Here is a 17,713-nt window from a genome sequence, read left to right as displayed (position 1 = left end):
ATAAACATAATAACAATATAATAGTCATGCAAATCCTTTTATATCTCAGTCTGCAAACAACAGCAGTCAACAGAAAGTCTCCGCATGACAGCAAACGCAATATGTGTGAATAGGAGGGAAATAACAGCTATAGCCCATCCCCTTTCCTTTTTTTCAGCTCTTCTAAAACAAGGTCACCCTCCTCGTTTCAGATCTCCTATAAATAAATCATTACATGTTTGTAGTTTGTCTGTTTTTCTCCCCCTAATTGAATTTGGAGGCAGATTCAATTGATGAGAGAAATTAGCTTTTTCTATCAGAGAGCCGCATCCTGCTGAGGTTCAGAACGGTTCCATTCACCAGAAACGTCTGCTATTGAATTACTCTGTGTGAGGCTTTGGATTACTGAACTGCCTTATAACATGCAATGACACTTGGTAAATTAAACCTGCCATCTGTAGCACTGGCTGCCATTCACTGTGGTTGTGTGTCTGTGTGTGTGTTTGTTTGCAGGGCCCAAGCAGGAGACGGTGTATGATTTTTGGAGGATGGTGTGGCAGGAGAACTGCTTTAGCATCGTCATGATCACCAAGCTAGTGGAGGTGGGCAGGGTATGTTCTAGATCCTTCCTCATCTGCACACTAACCCATCAACTAAAGGCATTTTTCATTCACCACAACCCCAAACATTTCATTCACTCATTAATGCTAAAGGTTTGTGTGATGTGTATGTGCGCTTGGAAATTAATGACATCGCTTCACATTCATCAATCATCAATGGGTGTTTTATATAGTTTATGAAAGTGTAGGTCTGGAAGTGTTGTTTTTATATTTGATTACAAGTGATCGCCGTATTTTAGTTATGATGTTTAGTTATGATGCAGATATCTCTTGTATTATTTGATATACATTTAGATCTTGCATCTGACTTTAAGGGCTCTTTTTTGACGATCCATGCACAAAGTGCAAAGTGCAGAGCACAAACGCATTCAGGGCGTGTCAGAATCCACTTTTGCTAATATAAGGTCTGAAAAATCCGCTTTGCGCCGTGGCACATGGTCAAAAAGGGTTGAGCTTATTTTCTTAATGAGTTATAGATGTGTTTTGAGAATAAACCAATCAGACTCTCATCTCCCATTCCCTTTAAGAGCCAGTTGTGTCGCGCTATTGCGCATTTGCTATTTACATGACGACTTTGTAAGTGGAAAAACGGAGTACTTTACTAGCGAAAAAACAGTTACACAGAACATCTGCAGTGGGAGAATGAGAGATAAGGCCTCTCATTATCTACTTTCACTTTCGCTTTCGTTTATAGGGAAACCTTGTACGCACAGACATCAATTAGCCTGTAAATAATTAATTTCATTTGTTAAGCGCAAAGATTTGTTTTAAAACTATTTCTAAATTCAGTTCTAATTTCCAGCAAACCAATAAATGATCAATAATAACGTAGTGTGGTCAAAAAACTGAGTTATATCTAAATACACATGCTGTGCCCCATATGGTCTGAAACCTGACAGCTGGTCAAATCTAAGCTTGTTTTTAATAAAACAAAATATAAATATGGATATAATAAATAATACTGCTACTAATAATAACATTGTACAAAAGCAAATTGTCACGAATAAACTGAAAAAGTCCCCTGAGATGAAGAAGTTATTAAAGTATGGTTTTTAAATTTATGTAGGCTAGAAAATAATTTGTTTTGGAATATTTTAATCCTTTTTATTTATATCGTATAGGCTATATATCCTTATCATATCCTATAAATACCCTTAATATTTTAATTCTTTTTCATATGTAAAGATATTTGCGTGTTGCTCTACATCTTGTGTGTATTAAGTAGTGTGTAAGCGAGGCGCATAACTAATACACTCTGCGCTGGACAATAGACCGGCTTTGTTCTGGTCTATTGAAAAATCCATTATAGTTTCTCAAAATAGCAACGCGCCAGCAATGCGCCTCACAAAGCCTTCCTTTTCAGACCAGAACGCCTATGGGCCCACATAAGAGTGCAAATGCATTTGCTATTTAAACAGCGTGGCGCAAAACGTCAAAATGACTCTTGCGCCAAGCTGAAACTAGCAAACAACAATTGTGTCGCAACTTGCGCCACATTGTGCCAGGTGTATGATAGGGCCCTAAATGTGCATTCTTTGATCTTTATTTATGTAGCTTCTGTAACTTCAGTTGCTGCTTACCAAAAAAATAAATAAATAAAAACAAGCACTACTTTATATCAAGAATGACTGTAGCTGTCACATGCTCCGTTTATATAAATACTGCTATATAGCTGTCAACTAAAAATAAGATTTGAAGCATCTGTCATTCCATCTCATAATTCCCACATTCATGCGATGCATTTTACTCCTTTGCTTTGTTGCCCACTCGTTCCAGCCTTTTTAAGCCACCTCGATTTCTTCCTCCGACATAATTTCCTCTTTCATTTTCCTCTCCGCACCCGCATCGGCCCCTTCAGTGCTTCAGAGACGGAGTCTGCTGCCAACAGTCCTCTTAACGGCCCGTCCCTGCCCTCTTATGAAATCGGGGCTCTATTATGAAAAATACGCTTTCCTTTTTATGATAAAAGCTGTGAACGGCGGGGATAAATGGATGATGGCTTAGGTCCGACAGCAAATCTAACGGTTTGTGTAACCGTAATAGGCGTGCAGAAATAAACCCGGTTTACAGTATGCAAGGAGGGAGTTCTTTCACTTCATCAGTCTGAACACTGTGATGCTTTAAGAACAGAGTATAAGGTATAAAATAAATATGTCCTATAATGTATGTAGAGAGTGTGAGAGATTTTAGCTAGTAAAGTGGATGATTTTTTTTTCCAAAATTGTCCGAAGAGAAGAATTGATGTTGTTAAATAGTTTTAGAACAAATTTGGTGAAAAATTTAAACCACTTTAAATGTTGATTACTGCATAAACTGCAAATCAAAATTGGATTTGACAACATTTCAAGTGTGGAAACATTTAGAAATAGTGTCATTTTCTTTAATATCAATACTTCAATATTGTCAATATACTGTATTTATTGTTGCAATTGTTAAAGTATTGTAGTTTTAGCTTTATCGTGGTAGATGAACAATGTTTTACAATATAACAACAAGAGCATTTCAATAAGAACTCTTTGTTTTGTCAAAAAATTTAGCTACTATATATGTGAATATATGGGTGACACAGTGGCGCAGTGGGTAGCACAGTGGGTTTCCTCCAGGTGCTCCTGTTTCCCCCACAAGTCCAAAGACATGCAGTATAGGTTAATTAAGTAAGCTAAATTGTCAGTAGTGAGTGTGAATTAAAATGTATGAGTGTTTCCCAGTGATGGGTTGGAGCTGGAAGGGCATCCGCTGCGAAGAACATATGCTAGATAAGTTGGTGGTTCATACATATATATTAATAATACTAGCATTTGGACAAAAACAAAAAATTATGAAGGTCATAAGCAGTCGTTGACAGTTAGTGACACTGAGTACGTTTACATGGACACCAATAATCAGATTTTAATATGATTATGACAATACTCGGATTAAGAGTCTACCATGTAAACAGAGATCTTTGATAAATTTAATCTGATTAAAGTCATATTCAAACTAAAAAGTAATTGAATGTGGAGTATACCAACTTTAGTCGCATTAAGTGCAGTACAGACATGTAAACACTGCAATCAAATTATTACCATCATGTAAGACGCTGCTTTAAGCAACAGGATATTCCATACACACACGGCTGTTTGCCACTATTCTCTGCACCTATCGAGTCAGCAGTAAAGGACCACAGACACACACATCATGAAATGCGAAGATTTTTTACTTTCCATTTGGTGTGCGGTATCAAATTCCAACATAAAATAACAAAAAAGCAACTCTCCCACTAGTTAATTAATGCATACTCACGTCTAATACCTCAGTTTGTCACTGGGGCATGACTGAAATGTTCCTGAATGAAAGTGAACTGCAGTTAAAGTAGCGCTGGGCGATATGGCTAAATTCAAAATCTCGATTAATTGACATTTCAACTCAACAATTATTTTATTTTTATAAATATATTCAAAGTTTTGCCTTCTTACTTCACTTACAAGTTTTGTACAGTAAATACAGTATGCTCACATATTACCGGTCAGAGATTTTTAAATGAAGGGTGCATATACTTAAAAAATTTAAGGAATCACATCTGTGTTTATTTACTGAACATTAATAAAACACACAATGCCTAAAACAAAGTCACATTTTTTCTCCAAAAAAAAAAAAAAAAAAAAGGGAAAATAAATAACTTGCATGTTTGGAAACAAAATTAATAATTTTCTGTGTTTTTCATATTAAAAGTAAAAAATAAGCAGTAACTCTTCTAAGTAAAATAACTCTTGCATATCCTCTAAATAATATTTTAAACAGGGCATTTCTTGGATCTTCTGTAAGCAAATATTTTAATGTAAATAATAATTTTAACGTAATGGAAAATATGCTGTCTCAAGGCATCTCTGGCGCAGTTTACAATCCCATTGTCAATTTAGTGCAAAGTAAGGTTCAAGAATAGGTCCATCATCTTACTTGACCAGACATCATGTAGCTGCAAAGTGACCACAGCCAAATAGGGTTTTTATGTTCCTCTTTGTCAAGTTTCTTCGCTGTGGGTTGGCTTTTTCTGAATGCTACCTTAATGTACAAAAGGCTAAAACTTGCTCATTCAGAGGCGGGAAGAGGCAGGCGGACGTGCAACAACTTTAATCATAAGGTTAACACAAAACAGCTTTTCCAAAGAACTCCAAACTTGTAAACATTTGATCCAACCGGCTCTCTCGTGTCAATGCTACCAAACCAACCAATCACAGAGCTTGCGCTACGCGTTTTCGCAACGTGTAGTTACATTTTTTGAGAGGTGCATGGGTATGCAACTGCGTTAAGACTGCACTGGACCATACGCATGCTTTCCATATAAATATGTATAAATCTGTATAAAACACATGACTCCACACACAGTATGGAAAATAATCGATAAAATCAACCTGGGAAAATTAGATCGGTTCTTAATTTAGATTTTGATTTAGAGTTTTTTATTAATCGCCCTAAGGTAAAGTTGAAAATTTGAAGCTACGGAGGAAATGTGGATATCATGGTGATGCAATGATTGTATGTGCTATAATATGAAAAACTCAATCATGAAAGGAACAATCAAAAAGTAACTGATGTAAACATCTTAATCATATTATTGTCTTAATCAGATTAAGGAGAATAATTTGATTACTGATGTCCATGTAAATGTAGTCTTTGTAGAGAGGCAATATATAAATCGGATTTTGAAAGGACTAATGCTCTTGCTTTGGCTGAAAGAGTCATTCTTTTACCTTCTTCTGGACAACCAGAAGCTTTCAGTCACTTTAGAAGCTTGCACAATTAGTGAAAACTGGAAAGTTAAGCTGCCTGTTGAATAGATTGTGTTAGATAATACAGAGAATTACCACTAGGTGCCAGATTATGGTCAGTAACTTGGAAGTCTTTGAAAGTGTTTTTAAATTTAGTTATATTACAAACATATAATGTAAGGTTTATAAGGTTTTAATAAGGTTATAATACGGTTAAGGTTATAATATACGTTTTTTTCACATTATGTTGCAGAATATATAATTGCATAAATATGCTTAAGGCATAGTTCACCCAAAAATTTAAATCCTCACCATTTATTCAAACTCAAGTGGTTCTAAACTTTTATGAATTTCTTTCTTCTGCTGAACTAAAAAAGAAGTTTTACTAAAGAATGTTGGAAACTAGTAGCATTTGACATCCATAGTAAGAACAAAAACTGATTATTTCCAGCATTTTTCAAAATATCTTCTGTCAAGTGTCAAGTCAAAGCTCAAACTACTTTTGAACAAGTGAAGGGTGCGTTATTAATGATCAAATTTTCATTTTTATGTGAACTATACCTTTAAATACAGCTCATGTTAGGATAACTTAAAATATGACTAAGCAGGGACTGTAGGTTGTCTAATTTTGATGTTCACTTTAGAAGTGTTGTAGTTTCAAGTAATACAAGAAAAATACTCAAATTTACTGTCTTTAATACCATTTTGTTGCTGATTTAAAATAGAGTCTTTTATGCTGTTGTTTATTTTTATATTGCCAGCAGAAATTGTATTAATCATAAATCACCCATGCTACTGTGAAGCTTTAATGTTTTTGAACTTAAGTGTTTTGTTATTTTTCCGGCTTGTCTTTCAGGTGAAGTGCTGTAAGTATTGGCCGGATGAGTCAGAGATGTACGGAGACATTAAGATCACGCTACTGAAGACAGAAACTCTGGCGGAGTACACCGTGAGAACGTTTGCCCTGGAGCGGGTACGAGATGACTTCTTTTTCTCAAGAGACGCAACAGGAAATGATGGGGAAAAGAAGGCTTGTTTCTCCCACATGAGCACCACACCGCCTCTAAACCACGGCTCCAATGCTCTCGATTCTCACTGCCGCTCATGTTTGATTTGCTTTGGGGATCCATTGGGGATTTTTTAAATGTTGCTGTTAAAGCATTGTAAGCCAAGAACCAGCTATGAGGTGTAACGCCACATTATAAACATTGCAAAAATATTTTTTAAAAGCTGAGAAACAGTGCTCAGTGGTTAGCACAGTTGCCTGACAAGAAGAAGGTCGGTGGTTGGGGGCCCGGCTGGGCCAGTTGACATTTCTGTGCGGAGTTTGCATGTTTTCAATTGCCCGTAGTGTATGTGTGAATGAGAGTGTATGGGTGTTTTCCAGTACTGGGTTGCAGTAAGAAGAGCATCAACTGTGTAAAACATATTCTGGAATAGTTGTTGGTTCATTCCACGGTTGGAATGCTGATAAAATCAAGTGTAAAATCTTTTATTGTATAGTTTACCCATAAATTAAGATTTAGGCAGAATTTGGCCTTAATCTGGTTTGTAATCTTCTCAAAATACAGAAAAACATGAATTTCTACACTGTAAAAAATGCTTTAGTTGACTAACTCACTAAAATGTCAGTAAAACTGTCTTAAAAATTATTAACAAAATATAAATATTAACTATGTGTATACTTATAATAATTAAGTTGGAAAATTAGTTCCAAGTTTCATTGTATTTACTCACTCTTTAAGTAAAGACAACTAATTATTTTTTTTAAATGTATGCATATTTTGCAATTAAATGTGATGCAATTTGTATAATATGATTGAATTTGATTGACAATTTCAAATAATAACTTGTCATATTTTATTTGACTTGCCGTTCACAGTGCTTCATGGAATTGCTCACATCTGCAGAGTGCAAGGTCATAAAATGTCCATTGCAGCATCTGTAGAAATGTTGTGTTACTGACATCTAATTTGACTGCAGCTTTACATAAAATGAAAAGTGTTATTCTGTTGAACACGGAGAAGATATTTTAAAGAATGTTGGAATCTTTTTACGTCTGACTGACATAAACCTGTGGTTCAATGATCACTCTTCTCGACGCTTACACTGGCGAAGACGCTCATTGTCATCACTAGCTCCCATTAAAAATGAACGACTTCTGACTACTTTGACGCTCTTGCCGCTTTCGGCGTGAACTTACAATTACCGTTAATTTGCTAATTAAAATTCCATTTCAGTTGGAAGTATTTGAATATTGTTTACATATAGTTTTGATTGATTTTATTGACACCATATTTATTAACACAATTTCTTTCACTTAACTCTCTGTTCAGCATGCAGTCTTGCACCTTTGCCCATTTTAATAGGCCACAAATCCAAGTTTGTAATACTGCGATTCACCACTTTGCTTGATGTTTTGGCCATGGCTTGAAATGGCTTTAAAAAGAACCAAAAGACTGCTCCTGCAAAAGTAAAGGCATTAATTCTCTCCATTTGACCTACGGATGCTCAGGCTGACCTCTCAGAATCCCTCATTCAAGTATGCATCGGCTCATTGCCGGGATTATAGCAGAACCAGAATAGTGTGTATCTGCGTGTTCTCCTTCTCCATGCGTGTTAGGAGAGAATTTGGAGTGACAGCCCTTTAAATGAAATGGAGAGAAGCGCCTGATACCCAGCCGTGGCCCAGCAAGCTGTCTGTTGGAGGATTAGAGCTGCTTCATCTCAGAACGTTTTATGGCGGGCACATTAACTAAAGCATCTCTTTCTCTCTCGCTCTCATTATCTCTCCCTCTCTCTCTGATACAATGGGCTAAATGTGGGTGCGTTTACTGAAATTAGCTCAATTTAACCTCCTCCACCTCACCCCCCCTGTCTTCTCTTATCGTCCTCGTTGCTGCCCTGTGGAGGCGCAGTTCTGTCGGCAGCCTTTGATGCGAGTTTCGTGCTTTGCCGCGGCCCTGTCAATCACGCACAGGCTGTGGGAGGAACGATGATGCGCTTCTGTGTGTTTGTCGAAGGCGAGGAACCATCAGATTGGCTTTTTGGATGAAGCTCTTCTTTGTGTGTATTCAAACAGATGAGCAATCGGGATGCAGTAATATGGAGTCTCTTAGTGGTCTGTCGGATAGACATGCGCACCTCCCCTGAGTGGAACCACCGAGCTGTGTGTTTATTTCACTGTCACTTCTGCTAATTCATTTGGGTTTTGCTGTGGTGTGTTGGAGCTACATGGGAAAGCAAATCTTTGGAAGTGACAAACTCTGCTCAGATTTTTGAGCTAGTGAAAATTTTGATTTAATTTTTATAAAAATTTTTACATAATTTTAATTAAAAATACATATTCTAATATTATTGTTATTTTATTTCATTCTGATAAACTGCTACAATTCTTTAAATAAATAAATTAAATAGTTTTCATCTAGTCTTACCCTGATACAGTACTTCAAACCAGATCTCTGTAGTGACAACTCTATTTAGAGATGTTTATTATTTTAATAAATATGTATGTGGAAGGTGTCACGGTGGCTCAATAGTTAGCACTGTTCCCTCACAGCAAGAACATCACTGATTCGCCTGTTGACATTTCTGTGTGGAGTTTGCATGTTCTCCTCATGTTGGTGTAGGTTTTCTCCGGGTGATCCGGTTTCCCCCACAGTCAAAAGACATGAGCTATAGGTGAATTGAATAAGCTTAACTGGCCGTAGTGTATGTGTGTGAACATAGTGTATGGATGTAATGGGTTGCAGCTGGAAGGGCATCCAGGCATTTCCTAATCACCTGTTCCATGAGTCGATGATATGTTCCGAAGCAGATTATAGTACCTATTAGCCTGTACACCCAATAGAGTTTCATGCAAATCATTGTTTCTGTATTGGAGCCGTGGTTTTTGGTTGGTGCACATTGAAGAGTGATGCTAATTTGTGCAATTCTGAATCATAAATCTTCAATAAGTAAAAATGAATAAATAAATGTGTTGTATATGACTTATTTCTGTTTTTCAGAGGGGATACTCTGCCAAACATGAGGTGTGTCAGTTTCACTTCACATCATGGCCTGAGCATGGAGTCCCATACCACGCCACAGGTCTGCTAGCCTTCATTCGGCGGGTCAAAACCTCCACACCACTGGACGCAGGCCCTGTGGTGGTGCACTGCAGGTATGGAGCTTCTTATTTCATCACATTACCTCGTGTTTGACAACCACAAACTGTCCAGAAATGGCTTAATTTTGAACAATATACAGTATAGGTTGAAGATGGATGTACAATTTTGATGTCCGAATTAAATTCTAATGCATCAAAAGCATATTAAAAGTAAGAGTTTACTGTAAAATTTCAGGTAACTTCGAGATCCGGGTTAAATAATGTTTTTTTATCATTTAGTTTATTATTTTTACTGTAAAATATAATGAGTTTAACTGTAAATATGTTATTAAACAATTACATTTTATTAAAATTTATAACATGATACTAGTTTTATTGCATTTTATGCATAAAACTTTTTGTATTCAATCAAATGACTCTTCTAAATATGTCTGACAGTATTGTTGGCTTATAAACTTTTGTAATGGTAAATGACATTTTAGTGGGTGTCTTTTGTCAAGCATTTTAAATGTGTATAAAAATGTATTGTTTTGATGCTTGAACCCATTTGTCTTTGACACCTACACTACTGCTGAAAACTTCTTAAAAGTTATATTTGAACAAAGAATGGCAATATTATGAAATATTAGTACAGTATAAAATAACTGATTTCTGTTTTAATATAGTTAGAAATGTAATGTCTGCTTGTTGTGGAATTTTAATACGTTTCAGCATCATTACAGTCTTCAGTGGTGCATAATCAATTTGATGACATGATGCTGTTCTTTAGTCTGACATGTAATAAATGGATCTAAAATAAAAGCATTTAATAACATCACACCACATAACATAAACATAACAACAAAACTAAACTAAACTTAATTAAACTAAACTTTTAGATAGTTGATTGATGTTGTTTGCAGTCGGCTTTTGTTACATGAAACTGTGTTGACATCTTCTATAGTAGGTTGTAATAACATCACATAACTTCACATGGCATAACATTAACAAAACAACTAAACTAAACTTTTTGGTAGTTGGTTATTGTGTGCTGTCGGCTGTTTTTACATAAGGCTTTGATGTTGATATCTTCTTTAGTAGGTCGTAATGATGTCACATAACATCACACCGCAAAACATAAACAGAATAACATAACTGAACTGAACTGAACTGAACTGAACTGAACTAAACTGAACTGAACTGAACTAAACTAAACTAAACTAAACTAAACTAAACTAAACTAAACTGAACTGAACTAAACTAAACTAAACTAAACTAAACTAAACTAAACTAAACTAAACTAAACTAAACTAAACTAAACTAAACTAAACTAAACTAAAAACTAAACTAAACTAAACTAAACTAAACTAAACTAAACTTTTTGGTAGTTGGTTGTTATTGTTTGCTGTCGGCTGTTTTTACACAAGACTTTGATGTTGACATCTTCTTTATTAGGTCGTAATAACGTCACATAACATCACACCGCAAAACATAAACAGAATAACTAAACTAAACTAAACTAAACTAAACTAAACTAAACTAAACTTTTAGATAGTTGGTTGCTATTATTTGCTGTCGGCTGTTTTTACATGAAATTTGTGTATATTTAGTTCACAAAAAAATTGTCGTAAATCATAGTTTCTGACAGACATCTTGTGTGCTTGCTCTTCAGTGTGGGGGCAGGCAGAACCGGCTGCTATATAGTGCTGGATGTGATGTTGGACATGGCAGAGTGTGAAGGAGTAGTGGACATCTACAACTGCGTGAAGACCCTCTGCTCTCGCCGCATCAACATGATCCAGACAGAGGTGCATATTTATGCAAAATTCTCTCAGATGTGGCAGAAGACACCTCTTGTGCTTGCATAGTCATAAGCTCTGTAGGAGTCGCCATGAATATTCAAAATGTTTAGCCATGGAATGCAGCGGAAAGTGTGTATTGATACATGGCAAAAATAAATAAATAAGTAAATGGACTATGTTGCATCTGGTCCCTCTGCGGAGGCTTGTGCCTTTGCTTAGATCTTCTGAAATTAGCATATTCAAACTTTATTATGCAAATCTCATCGTCATTTGACTGTTTAAAACATTAGTAATTATTTACCAGATGCTTTAATTAAATCCATCCGCGAGTGTTTGTTTATGTAGAGCGATGTATACACTCGCAGCGCATTTTGAAACATGCAACAAATTTTGTTTACATCCGAAACGCAGAGGTTAAACAAATTCAGCTATTGCTGTCTATTTACTCGTCCTTTATCTTGTGTTCATTGTGTCTCTTCCAGTCCTGTTTTTTCTGTTCTCCTTGTTCCTGTTCTGATCTGTTCTCACTTCATCTTTCAAGTGTGTTTTCTCAAAGGAAAATAGAGGCAATGGCTTCTCCAAAAATCCAAAACTAAAACTAAGGAAATATTATAAAATGCAACATTGAAGCAGAAAACCAGCCATAAATTTTATGAAACTGGGATTTATGCACCATTTATAAAAATAATAAATACGTTTTCCATGGATATATGGTTTGTTAGTATAGAACCTTGTTGAGAAACTGAGAAAAGATTTTTTGATAATCTGGAATCAGATTGGTTCAGATTGGGAAAAATCACTTTACTTAAAATTTAGAAAATAAAGTTTTCATTAATGCAAATTTCTAGTTGAAAAGTAGGAGATTTACATAATTTGTTAATGGAAAACAATAATTTATTAATATTTAATGATTTAATGAATACAAAATATCATAACATTCAGGAGCGATTTTAGGATGTTTATTTTAGGGGGGCTTCAGCTTCGTATATGCAGTTTAAGTCAGAACTATTAGCCCCCCTGAATTATTAGCCCTCCTGAATCATTAGACCCCCTGTGTATTTTTTCCTCAATATTTTGTTTAAAGGAGAGTAGATTTTTTTCAACACATTTCTAAACATAAAAGTTTTTAAAAACTCATCTCTAATAACTGATTTATTTTACATTTGCCATGATGATAGTAAATAATATTTGACTAGATATATTTCAAGACATTTCTATACAGCTTAAAGTGACATTTAAAGGCTTAGCTAGGTTAATTAGGTTAACTAGGCAGGTTAGGGTAATTAGGCAAGTTATTGTACAATGATGGTTTGTTCTGTAGACTATCAAAAAATATATATAGCTTAAAGAGGCTAATAACTTTGTCCTTAAAATGGCTTTAAAACTGCTTTTATTCTAGCCGAAATAAAACAAATAAGACTTTCTCCAATAGAGAAAAAAAATATCAGACATACTTTGAAAATTTCCTTGCTCTGTTAAACATAATTTGGGAAATATTAAAAACAGAAACAAAAATGCAAAGGGGGCTAATGATTCTGACTTCAACTGTATATGTAGCCTAATGAATGAAAAAAATTTATTATTAATACACTTAAAAATGTTTGACTCACATGGTTAGGTTGTATGGTAAACTAGTAGTATTCCACTGTGCTGTACAGACGTTCATAGTCATTTGAGTTCTGAATGGGCCAAATAGGCTGTAGTACTGTAGTGAAAACCACTTATAGTGCAAGTACATTATTTTGTTTCCATGTGTTTAATAAATAAAACTGCCACTTTTCTAATTAAATGGCATACATAAAGTATATTTTGTATTTTTTTTTAAATCTCCTGGCTAATTCACATATTTCACAACCTGAATCATTAAAATAAAAAATATTTTGTTAACACTTTAGTTTAGGTCACAGTCCATGCTATTAACTACTGGCTTATTACCTGCCTATTATTAAAATATTAACTGTTCATTAGTAGTTATAAAATGTAATGTTATTCTGCACCCTTAATCCTACCTAAAACCTAAACCCAACTTCTACCTTATTAACTATTAATAAACAGCTAATTAGTAGTTTATTAAGCTAATAATGTTAGTTAATGGTTTGTTAATACCATGAATTGTGACCTAAACTAAAGTGTTACCCAAAATATATACAATATATATACAATGGCCACAAATACATCAGGGTCACAAATATTACATTACATTTATTTAAAACTACAAATTTGTAAAAGTAACACTCACAAAAAGTAACTCACAGTGGATAATTTTTCAGATGGAGACTTCGCTTGAACTCTTTTCGAAATAAAAGTGAAAAATCACAGGAAACAGTGACTCCATTCCACTGTGATTGGACCCAGTTAATGCATTAATGTATTGCCTAATGCCCACAAAAGCATATCCACATGAATGCGTCAAGCTGAATGGAATAATTACACAGCAGAAAAGTCACCCACGTGCACATCACTTTCAGTCAAGTCTGAATCTGAATTTGAAGTGTACCCGAGATAAGTCTCATATAAGCCGAGCTTCTGACTGATGGCAAAAGGTCTAGACTCCATCACAGCTTACATTGGCCAAAGACCACCCACTAACAAGCAAAGCAACCAATCACATTTTGTTTTTATTAGCTTCATGTTTATTGGCATGAACATTTAAACCCAACAGTAATAGATGCAAGGTAAGATAGATGTGGTATGCAGTGAAAATGTGGATTTATTATTATTTTTTATTTCATTATTATTATTATTATTATTATTATTATTATTATTATTATTATTATTATTATTATTATTGTTGTTATTGTTATCATTATACATTTATATATTTATTTATTTGTTTATTTGAATACTACAAATATTATTATATTTATCATGGCTGTTTCTACACATTTATTTATTTTTTTATTTATTTTATTTGTATACTACTACTATTATTTTAGTTGACATGGCTGTTTATACACATTTATTTATTTGATTGTTTGTTTGTTTTTAATGTTTTTTTGTTTGTTTTTTATTTATTTGAATACTACAAATATTTTTATTGTCATGACTGTTCATACACATTTATTTACTTTTTATTTTTTATTTGAATACTTCAAGTATTATTATAATTGTCATGGCCCTTTATACACTTTATTTTTTATTTTTTTATTTTTTTATTTGAATAATACAACTTATTCTAATTGTCATGGCTTTTTATACACACTTCTGTTATTTTTATTTCTGTTCTATTGCTGTTTACGTATGTGCTCTGTGTTTATCTGTTCTATCTGTTGCACTCTTAATTATAAAATTATTAATTAATTAATTACAAATAAGTTAAAATAAAGTTTCTGGACCCTGGTTCCCCCCAAAAAACAAAGAAAAAAGTAGTAAAAAAGTATCTTCAGTTGTACTGTGAACTTTACTAAAGCATTTAGTTGAACATAATTAGTGTATTTTGTTATGATCATTTTTTTTACAAACTTTGTTTCAAATGATTTTCAAGAGTGAGTCTGACATCACAAGTCAAACATTTTTAAAAGATGATACAAGTAGTCTACATTTAATTTATGTCATGAAATGCCAATTTTAAGTGTTTCCCTTTCTATTTTTTTCTTTTTCTTTATACTGTAAGCATCAAAGCCAAAGGTCTTTTTCTCTCTCTACAGGAGCAGTACATATTCATTCACGATGCCATCTTGGAGGCGTGCCTGTGTGGGGAGACGGCCATTCCAGTAAATGAGTTTGCTCTGGCTTATAAAGAGATGCTGCGGGTGGATTCTCAGAGCAACTCTTCACAGCTGCGAGAGGAGTTCCAGGTTTTTGGCTTTACTTGCCTTAATACTTTGTGTAGTATATATTTAATATATTGTCATTTTATAAAATTGTGATCGCGTTGGTGCAAAAAACACAATTAATGTGCATCTGAAATATTACATACAGTCTCCTCTGATTGGCTGTCATTGTGTCACTTCGCAAGGTGGTTTCGGATTCAATGATGAATTTCAGTGACAAATTGCTTGTCACTGGAAATCTGCCACATCACACCTGGTGATAGAAACAGCTCCACGCTCACAGGTTTCTCTAGCCCATCCTTCAATATCAGTTTCTGTGCAAATGCTGCATACACAGTTAAAGTCATCCAATGTTCCTCCTTTTCTTGCGATATATATTTTTGCTACTATATATTATTATATTTTATTTATTTATTTATTTATTTATTTATTTATTTAGAGAAATTGTTCAACCAAAATAGAAATTGTATATATATATATATATATATATATATATATATATATATATATATATATATATATATATATATATATATATATATATATATATATATTTTTTTTTTTTTTTACATCTTGGCATTGTCCTTGTGCTGTATATCTTTCTTTCTTTGTCAGATGTGAATAATAGTAAATAGTAATCAAAATCAAGCTTAAGAAAATTACAGGTGGTGTTATAAAAAACAACTGGCCTTCACCTATTCTTATGCGAAATTAAATAGCTCCAATAGTAGACTTACTGGCCACTTTATTGGGTACACATTTTTTAACTGATTGTTATTGCTTGTTATTGTTATTGTTGAAATTAAGTTTAGGTCTTAGATTAGAACAATAGGCTTAAGTTCAAACCAAACATTAGGATTGGAAGGTACGTGAAAGTGGCATGGTTTATCATGGTCGATGACTGATGTGCTGGGATTTTAAAGAGAATGGTCTAAAAAAAGGAATATACCCAGTGAGAGGTAGTTATTTGGGTAAAAATGCCTTGTTGTTAGCAGAGGAGAATGACTCGACTGGGTTGAGCTGAACTTAAATAACCATTGGCTGTTACCAAGGTCTGAAGAAGAGCATCTCTGAATGCACAGCATGACCAAACTTGAAGCAAATGGGCTAAAGCAGGAGAAGAAGAGCGCACCAGTGCCTCTCCAGTTAGCTGAGAACAACAAACCGAGGCTACAGTTTGAGAAACTGAACAATAGAAGATTGGAAAAATGTTGCCTTGTCTTATGAACAGGACCAGACAGAATCTGCAGACCTTTTTTAGCTATTTCAGCATTGAAATTTGTAAAAAAAAAATAATAATAAAATAAATAAATAAATAATAAAGATAAATAAATAAATAAAAATGAATAAATAAACAAAATAAATAAATAAATAAATGAATAATTTATATTTTTCTAAGCACATAGGAAGTAAAAACATTACGTATTAAATAAAAAGACATGCTTTTAACTTTTATTTAAGGTTTACAATACAAATCCAATTAGAAAAAACAAAAAAGAAATCTACAGTTAATCTTCCATATTCAGTTCCTAAAAGACTTTGCCTAAAGTATGTAAACAGCTCCATATTATTCTAGAATTCTACTGAAATTAATATAAAACAAAAAAAAAGTTTAATAATCAACAAAAAGCATGGTTTCATAATGATTTATGCCAACAGTTTTGACTATTGGTGGTGGCATGGTCTGAGGGAGATTTTCTTGGTGTACTTAGTTTCTTGGTGAGCCCCTTAGTACCACCAGGCATCATTAAACAACACAGCCCGAGCATTGTTGCTGGCCATGTTCATCTATTTATGACCACAGTGAATCGAGCAGATATTGCAAAAAATATATTCAAAAAGGTGGCTACACCAAAGCTCCAAAAGATACCAATTTATTAAATTAAAAAGACTAACACAAAGTGTGTAACATTTCAAACACATCATCAGACAGTCAGTGACTTCCAGCAAACAGGACATTATATATAACAAAGCTCAAATCTCAGACTGGTTCCCTGAATATGACAGTGAGATTTGTACTGAAATGTCCTCCACATTTAGCAGATCGTAACCCAATAGAGCACCTTTGGAGCAGGATGGTCAAATGTATGAAATGTAAAGCAACTGTGTAGTGTCATATTGACCAAAATCTCTGAGTAATGTATTTGGAATCTTGTTTTTAAGGATTAAGGTTGTTCTGAAGGAAAACATTGGTCCAACCCAGTGCTAATAAAATGTACCTAATAAAGTGGCCAATAAGTGTATTTACCTCAGAGAAAAAATACACAGATTGTAATTTGTGTCACATTTATTTTTATTCATTCTGAATTCTCACAACTTGCATGCTTTTTTTGAGAAAACTGCAATGATTTGCCACACTAATGAAGTCTCATGAACGCACAGTTGTGTGCTGAAGACCAGCTGCCCAAGGTCAATATTTTTTAGCATATTTCTGTAATTTGAAAAGGAAAATACTCTTTTTTTTTTAATTTCCCCAAGTTTAATTAACTCCCTATGAAGTTCCATAAATGTGAATTTGCTCAGTAGAGCACAGCAAGGTCGACAGCGGCAGTCAAACAAGACGCCGAGCTTCACAAAGTGTGAATTGCATGCTGCCCGAAGATTAATGATCAATGCTGTTGAATAAATGTATTGAAGTGTGGCCAGACGTTCAGAGCTCATTTAAATAATCTTTTCGACTCAAAAACAAAAGGCTCGAATGGAG

The 17,713-nt window shown here is 34.1% G+C and overlaps 1 protein-coding gene across 29 annotated transcripts in view; it reads left to right on the top strand.

The window, feature by feature from the left end:
• The window catches only part of ptprub (protein tyrosine phosphatase receptor type Ub), a 442,833-nt gene that overhangs the window by 397,696 nt on the left and 27,424 nt on the right, over positions 1-17,713 (top strand). For 16 of the 29 annotated variants that reach the window (XM_009292423.5, XM_073924678.1, XM_073924674.1 and 13 more), the window contains 5 exon segments: positions 493-590; positions 6,204-6,320; positions 9,355-9,509; positions 11,107-11,242; positions 14,884-15,033. In XM_009292423.5, the coding sequence (XP_009290698.2) occupies positions 493-590; positions 6,204-6,320; positions 9,355-9,509; positions 11,107-11,242; positions 14,884-15,033 (656 nt within the window). 29 annotated transcript variants of the gene reach the window in all.

The sequence above is a fragment of the Danio rerio genome, chromosome 16 (assembly GCF_049306965.1).
Source record: "Danio rerio strain Tuebingen ecotype United States chromosome 16, GRCz12tu, whole genome shotgun sequence".
Lineage (NCBI taxonomy): Eukaryota > Metazoa > Chordata > Actinopteri > Cypriniformes > Danionidae > Danio > Danio rerio.
This window is presented reverse-complemented; position numbering and strand designations above follow the sequence as displayed.